The sequence below is a fragment of the Eriocheir sinensis genome, chromosome 24, assembly GCF_024679095.1.
Source record: "Eriocheir sinensis breed Jianghai 21 chromosome 24, ASM2467909v1, whole genome shotgun sequence".
In the NCBI taxonomy this organism is placed as follows: domain Eukaryota; kingdom Metazoa; phylum Arthropoda; class Malacostraca; order Decapoda; family Varunidae; genus Eriocheir; species Eriocheir sinensis.
In genome coordinates, this window is record NC_066532.1 from 19,375,127 (window position 1) to 19,382,626 (window position 7,500).

The window sequence follows — 7,500 nt, forward strand, 5'->3', positions numbered from 1 at the left end:
ATGTTTTCAGCAAAGATTCTCCATTTTTCTCTGATTATAAACGAATACAGAGGAAAACAAACACTACAACAGGTATGAATAGAGGTGGGTCACATAGCGCCACACTCTCAACACTGTCCATTGCTTTTATTGAAGGAAAAAAGTCATTAAGCAGAGATACCATAAGAGTGTTTTTGAGCTAAGATTCTCCATTTTTCTCCGATACTTATGGGTGCAAAGGAAAATAAACTCAACTCAACAACAGGTATGAATAGAGATGGTTCATATAGTGCCCATTGGTTTTATTGAAGGAAAAAAATCATTAAGCTAAGATACCATAAGAGTGTTTTTAAGGTAAGATTCTCCATTTTTCTCTGATACTTATGGGTGCAAAGGAAAACAAACTCTACAACAGGTATGAATAGAGGTGGTTCATATAGTGCCCATTGGTTTTATTGAAGGAAAAAAAGTCATTAAGCAAAGATACCATAAGAGTGTTTTTAAGGTAAGATTCTCCATTTTTCTCTGATACTTATGGGTGCAAAGGAAAATAAACTCAACAACAGGTATGAATAGAGGTGGTTCATATAGTGCCCATTGCTTTTATTGAAGGAAAAAAATCATTAAGCAAAGATACCATAAGAGTGTTTTTGAGCTAAGATTCTCCATTTTTCTCTGATACTTATGGGTGCAAAGGAAAATAAACTCTACAACAGGTATGAATAGAGGTGGTTCATATAGTGCCCATTGCTTTTATTGAAGGAAAAAAGTAATTAAGCAAAGATACCATAAGAGTGTTTTTGAGCTAAGATTCTCCATTTTTCTCTGATACTTATGGGTGCAGAGGAAAACAAGCACTATAATAAGGTTCTATAGGGTTGGAAATGGTGTCTAAAATTCTCCAAGTTCCTGTTGAGTCTAAATTTAAAGGAAAATCGCCAGTAGGAAAGGTGGAGATAGAGGCGATGTGCAAGGATTTAAATGTCCCTCTCCTGTGTGCTCTCTCTCTCTCTCTCTCTCTCTCTCTCTCTCTCTCTCTCTCTCTCTCTCTCTCTCTCTCTCTCTCTCTCTCTCTCTCTCTCTCTGTGGATGTGTGTGTGTGTGTGTGTGTGTGTGTGTGTGTGTGTGTGTGAATGTCTAAAATTCTCCCTAAGCCAAACACACACACACACACACACACACACACACACTCACACCGAGACACACACGCCACTATTACCACTACATGTGCACTCTTCCTCCTCCTCCTCCTCCTCCTCCTCCTCCTCCTCCCCCTCCTCCTCCTCCTCTGTGACCTCTGACCCCCGTGTGACTTACCTAGCCCCCCCTGACCTGCCCCTGTGACTTTAACCTGACCTCAGGGGAGAGAAGGAAGAGGGGAGGAAGACGAAAGGGAGGGGAAGGAAGGGGGAAGGGAGGAGGGGGAGGAAGAAGAAGGTGGGTGGAGGAAGAGGGCTGAGGAGGAAGAGGGGGGGGAGGGAGAGGGCTGAGGAGGAAGAGAGGGGGGAGGGAGAGGGGGCGCGGATGGAGGAAGAGGATTGAGAAGGAAGAGGGGAGTGAGGGAGAGAAAGGGGGAAGGGAGGGAGGAAGGGAGAGGAAGGGGGAAGGGAGGGAGAGGAAAGAGGGAGGGAGGGAGAGAGGAAGGAGGGTGTGATATTACTTTTTTTCTCTTTCATATTCTACTACTACTACTACTACTACTACTACTACTACCACTACTGCTACTACTACTACTACTACTACTACTACTACTACTACTACTATTACTACTACTACTGTTACAATCAATTTGTCATTATCAGAGTAAATAGTTTAAATAGCTTTGGTCTCTCTCTCTCTCTCTCTCTCTCTCTCTCTCTCTCTCTCTCTCTCTCTCTCTCTCTCAATAATCGCATTAGTAAATTTGCAGACGACACAAAGATTGGTAACTCGGTTCATACTGACGAAGACAGGCAAAGCCTTCAAGAGGATTTGCACAAAATTTCAGCTTGGTCTGATGGATGGGAGATGCCCTTTAACGTAGATAAGTGCCAGGTCCTTCAAGTTGGAACAAGGAATAAGAAGTTCGATTACGAAATGCGCGGCGTTAAACTCAAAAGCGTTCAATGCGTTAAGGACTTGGGGGTCAAAATCGCGTCAAACCTCAAATTCTCACAGCAATGCATCGATGCAGCAAATAAAGCGATCAGAATGTCGGGCTTCATTAAAAGAAACTTTTTATTAAAAAATAAAGGTGTAATACTTCCACTCTACAATAGTTTAGTCAGACCCCACTTGGAATATGCGGTACAGTTTTGGTCTCCCTACCATGCAAAGGACATTGCTAACTTAGAAGGTGTTCAGCGTCGGGCAACAAAAATGATCCCTTCCTTGCGCAACAAATCTTACGAAGAAAGGCTTTCCTCCCTTAACATGTTCTCTCTTGAGAAACGTCGCCTCCGAGGAAAACTGATCGAATGTTTTAAAATACTTAATGGTTTCACGAATGTAGACAGATCAACATTGTTTATGATCAATGACACTTTGCGTACGAGGAACAATGGCGTAAAACTCAAATGTGGACAAGTAAATTTAGACTGCACCAAATTTTTCTTCAATAACGTTGTAGTGCGAGAACGGAATAAGCTCCCACCGTCAGTGGTCCAGTGTAACACGATTGACTCCTTCAAAAACAAGCTCGACCGTCACTTCCTTCAACTTAATATCAACTAGAGTTGAAATGCATCGTTTTGGAGCCTTCTGATTAATGTAGAATCACTTAGGTTTAAGGACAGACCACCTAGTCTGGACCATGGGGTCTGTGTGGTCTGATTTTCTATGTAAATCTCTCTCTCTCTCTCTCTCTCTCTCTCTCTCTCTCTCTCTCTCTCTCTCTCTCTCTCTCTCTCTCTCTCTCTCTCTCTCTCTCTCTCTCTCTCTCTCTGTTATAGTTTCTCTTAAATATGAGAGAGAGAGAGAGAGAGAGAGAGAGAATAAGGGAGATACAGAGCAGTGGAGCAAAGCATAGCACTGTACGCCTTCTCCTCCTCCTCCTCTTCCTCCTCCTCTTCGTCCTCCTCTTCCTCCTTACAGCTTACTGTTTCATCTTTTTCCTGCTTCTCTCTCTCTCTCTCTCTCTCTCTCTCTCTCTCTCTCTCTCTCTCTCTCTCTCTCTCTCTCTCTCTCTCTCTCTCTCTCTCTCTCTCTCTCTCACCTAATTAATTCTCTTCTCCCCTTACTCTTTCAATTATGTCCTCCTCCTCCTCCTCTTCCTCCTCCTCCTCCTCCTCCACCTCCTCTTCCTCTTCCTCTTCCTCTTCCTCCTCCTCCTCTTCCTATTTCTCCCCCTCCTTCTCCTCCTTTTCTTTTCTCTCCTTCTCTTCCTTTTCGCTTTGTTGATTTTCTGTTCTTATTATTTCACGGGTGGCTTCTCTCTCTCTCTCTCTCTCTCTCTCTCTCTCTCTCTCTCTCTCTCTCTCTCTCTCTCTCTCTCTCTCTCTCTCTCTCTCTCTCTCTCTCTCTCTCTCGCTTTAATTAGACGGTAACAAGGTAGCTCTTCTCTCCTCCTCCTCCTCCTCCTCCTCCTCCTCCTCCTCCTCCTCCTCCTCTTGGTTATCAGAATAAAGTTTGCTTTAATATTAGATACATTCTCCTCCCTTTCCCTCCTTTCCTCTCCTCTCCCTTCTTCTTCCTCTCCTATTATCCCTATTTCCTTTCCCTTTCCTCCTCTTCCTTCCTTTTCTTTCCTTCATACCTTTCTTCTCCTTTTTCTTCCTCCTTTCTTCCTATCTCTCCTTTCGTCCTCTTTTCTTCCCTTCCTTTCTTTTTTCTGTTTTCCAGTTATTTTCCTTCCTTTCATTTCCCTTCTGTTTCCTTTCCTTATTCCGAGAGATAGATAGATAGATAGATAGATAGATAGATAGATAGATAGATAGATAGAGAGATAGATAGATAGAGAGAGAGAGAGAGAGAGAGAGAGAGAGAGAGAGAGAGAGAGAGAGAAAGGTTTGTTGACAGAGCTAACACCATTTAATTTATCAGAATCCTTTTTAATTGGCTTCGATCTCATATTAGAGGATTTGATTCCATATCAGAGTGTTGGATTCCCTCCTCTATGCACTAAGATAGAGTCGAGGAGATGAATCCTATGTAGCAAGAACCTTATATCACTATCAATATCAAAGTATGGAGTGCAGGAGGAGGAGGAGGAGGAGGAGGAGGAGGAGGAGGAGGAGGAGGAGGAGGAGGAAAGGCAAAATAAGGTAGGTAGATAGAAAGGGAAGAAGAAGAGAGAGAAGAGGAAGGAAGAGAGAGAGAGAGAGAGAGAGAGAGAGAGAGAGAGAGAGAGAGAGAGAGAGAGAGAGAGAGAGAGAGAGAGAGAGAGAGAGAGAGAGAGAGAGAGAGAGAGAAAGAAGGTAGAAGGGAAGGAGGCTAAGATACGGATAGGTAATACGGATAGACAGCCAACCTGTCACCCAAGCAGCCAACCAAACAACCAGCCAGCCAGCCAGCCAGCCAGTCACTCAGTCAGGCTTGGGCAGTCGACGCGTGCGGGAGTAGCGCGAAGGTAGGCGGCGGACGGAGGCTGGCGGGCGACACTCTAGGGAATATCACGCCCAAGATCACAATGGGAGCCCTTATGGCCGTGTAGAGAGGCTGGACTTGGTGCGTGAGTGTCTGTTGGTGACTTTGGTGAACTGTTCTAGCGTGTGGGTCAGCTGGGGGGAGAGGAATTCGTGGGAGAATAGGAGTAGAACATCTGGCTTGGAAGAGAGAGATATAAGCCCTTCTAGCCATATTTTGAGGCTGGACTTCGTGCGTGTGTGTCTGTTGGTGACTTTGGTGAACTGTTCTAGCGTGTGGGTCAGCTGGGGGGAGAGGAATTCGTGGGAGGAGAGGAAGACATGTATATGGCTGGAGGAAGGTGGAAGATGCTGTTTAGAAAGCCCCTTGTAGCCGTCTAAAGGGCGAGAATGGGTCTATTGGTGACTTTGGTGAACTGTAAACGCGTGTGGGTCAGCTGGTTGAAGAGGAATTCGTGGGAGAAGGAGAGGAAGACATAACGGCTTGACAAAGATGGAAACTGAAAGATTCTGTCAGTAAGCTCTTGAAGGGAATACTGTATGCTGGAATTCGTGCGAGTGTGTCCATTGGTGATTCTAGATGCTTGGTGAACTGTTCTGAGCGTCTTGGTGACTTAGAGAGCGAGAGAAAGAGCGAGAAAGTGAAAAAAAAAAATATGGCGTCGAAAATATGGAGAAATTTAATGTTTTAGCCATAGTTAACAGCTGAAACTGGTACGGGTGTGTTGACTGGTGATCCTGAATGCTTGGTGAAGTGTTCTATAGCGTCTTGGTGACCTGGAGAGGGAAGGAAAAGAAGATGAAAAGTGAAGGCTGTCCATGAAAAAGCGATTCCTGGGCCATATTGAAGAACTGGAACTCGTACGTGTGTGTTTATGGTGATTCTGGGTGCTTGGTGAAGTGTTCTATAGCGTCTTGGTGATCTTGGGAGCTAAGGAAAGAGAGAGGAAAGGAAAAGAAGATGAAAACTGAAGAATGTCCGTGAAAAAGCGATTCCTGGGCCATATTGAAGAACCGGAACTCGTACGTGTTTCTGGGTGCTTGGTGAAGTGTTCTATAGCGTCTTGGTGACCTGGAGAGCTAAGGAAAGATAGAGGACACGAAAGCAAGATAAAGATACAAAAATAAAGCATGAAAAGGGGTTCTAGTTGCCATATTTTGATGACGAGAGTGAGAGGGAAAACGGAGAGAGTGAGAGAGTGGGAAAGTGGGTGTGCCTGTGTGTGTGTGTGTGTGTGTGTGTGTGTGTGTTAGTGTGTGTGTGTGTGTGTTAGTGTGTGTGTGTGTGTTATTAGCGTCGATACATAACACGCATTGCATGTCGATGGAAAAGGAAAGTGGACGAAGAAATTATAAGGAAAGAAAACGGATACGGCGACCATTTTGCGACCTTCACTTGTTCTTCCTCCTCCTCCTCCTCCTCCTCCTCCTCCTTTCTCTTGCGCCATCGCGGGAGGACGAAGAAGAGGAAGAAGAGGAAGAAGGAGGGAGGAGAACTACGTATTTGTTATCTATAAGCCAAAAAAAACAGACCTTATCTAATCTTATCGGCCTGGAAGCAACGAACATGAGGAGGAAGAAGAAGAGGAGGAGGAAGAGGAGGAGGAGGAGGAAGACACCTACGCATATGTGACCTCCAAGGCATAAAAGGACCAATGACTCATCTCTTACAGGCCAGAAAACAACAAAGTAACAAAGAATTCCAAAACAGAAACTCGTGGTTGTGAGACGACGACAGGAGGAGGAAGAAGAAGAGGAGGAGGAAGAGGAGGAAGAGGAGGAAGACACCTGCGTATATGTGACCTCTAAGGCATAAAAGGACCATTGACTCATCTCTTACAGGCCAGAAAACAACAAAGTAACAAAGAATTCCAAAACAGAAACTCGTGGTTGTGAGACGACGACAGGAGGAGGAAGAAGAAGAGGAGGAGGAAGACACCTGCGTATATGTGACCTCTAAGGCATAAAAGGACCATTGACTCATCTCTTACAGGCCCGAAAACAACAAAGTAACAAAGAATTCCAAAACAGTTACTCGTGGTGCTCAAGTCGACGGTGTAAAATAGTCTCGGCTCTTTAACATTTCCTGCAGATCATGCGCCTTAGACTCCTTTCTCTCCCTTTCATCCTCATCTCAGGGCAAGGAAAAATGATCTCAAGTGCTACTCCGTCCATCGAGCATCAAGTGTGAGTGCTGATAAGATTGTGGGGACCCGGAAAGCATAACCAGGCAGCGTTAGTCAGCCACGAAGAAGCTTGACCGACTTGAAGGCAGCGAGCGAGTGGGTGTGTGCGCGCGGGAGGGGACAAGATGGCCGGCTATCTCGCTCTCAGCCCCATGGATGAGAACGGTGAGTTAATTTTGCTGTTTTTAGTTGGTTTAAAGGGGTTTTAAGGCATGTAGTGTGAGGGTAAGGTCAGGGTGAGTGTTCTGGTAGCGTGTGGTGTTGGTGTGAAGAGGAGACAAGCTGTAGTAGAGTGATAATACTGGAAAACGTTGGATACGTCAGGGAGAGATTAAAGGAGTGGAATTTCTGCTTATTTTGATCTGTTTAAGGCAGTTTTAGAGCATGAAGTGTGTGGGTAAGGCCAGTGTGAGTGTTCCGGCAGTGTGTAGTGTTGGTATGACAAGGAGACAAGCTGTAGTAGTGATAATATTGGAAAACATTGGATACGTCAAGGAGAGATTAAAGGAGTGGTATTTCTGTTTATTTTGATCTGTTTAAGGCAGTTTTAGAGCATGAAGTGTGTGGGTATGGCCAGTGTGAGTGTTCCGGCAGCGTGTGAAAGGGTGACAAGCTGTATATTACTGTGAACATACTGGAAAACATTCGATACGTCAAGGAGAGATTAAAGGAGTGGTATTTCTGTTTATTTTGATCCGTTTAAGGCAGTTTTAGAGCATGAAGTGTGTGGGTAAGCCCAGTGTGAGTGTTCCGGCAGCGTGTGGTGTTATAGT

The 7,500-nt window shown here is 44.9% G+C and overlaps 1 protein-coding gene and 1 long non-coding RNA gene across 2 annotated transcripts in view; one reads left to right on the forward strand and one right to left on the reverse strand.

Annotated features, from left to right (window-relative positions):
* Positions 1–4,450: 4,450 nt before the first annotated feature.
* LOC127003033 (transient receptor potential cation channel protein painless-like) overlaps positions 4,451–7,500 on the forward strand; it is a 19,246-nt gene continuing 16,196 nt past the window's right edge. Inside the window, exons 1-2 of the mRNA XM_050869390.1 lie at positions 4,451–4,525; positions 6,680–6,892. Of these exons, the coding sequence (XP_050725347.1) occupies positions 6,853–6,892 (40 nt within the window). The 5' untranslated portion in view covers positions 4,451–4,525; positions 6,680–6,852. The remainder of the gene's footprint in view (positions 4,526–6,679; positions 6,893–7,500) is intronic.
* On the reverse strand, positions 5,266–6,673 carry LOC127003036 (uncharacterized). Its single transcript, XR_007756859.1, has 3 exons — positions 6,345–6,673; positions 5,614–6,175; positions 5,266–5,464 (listed from the first exon to the last, which is right to left on the reverse strand). It is a non-coding gene; the product is annotated as an uncharacterized LOC127003036 (long non-coding RNA).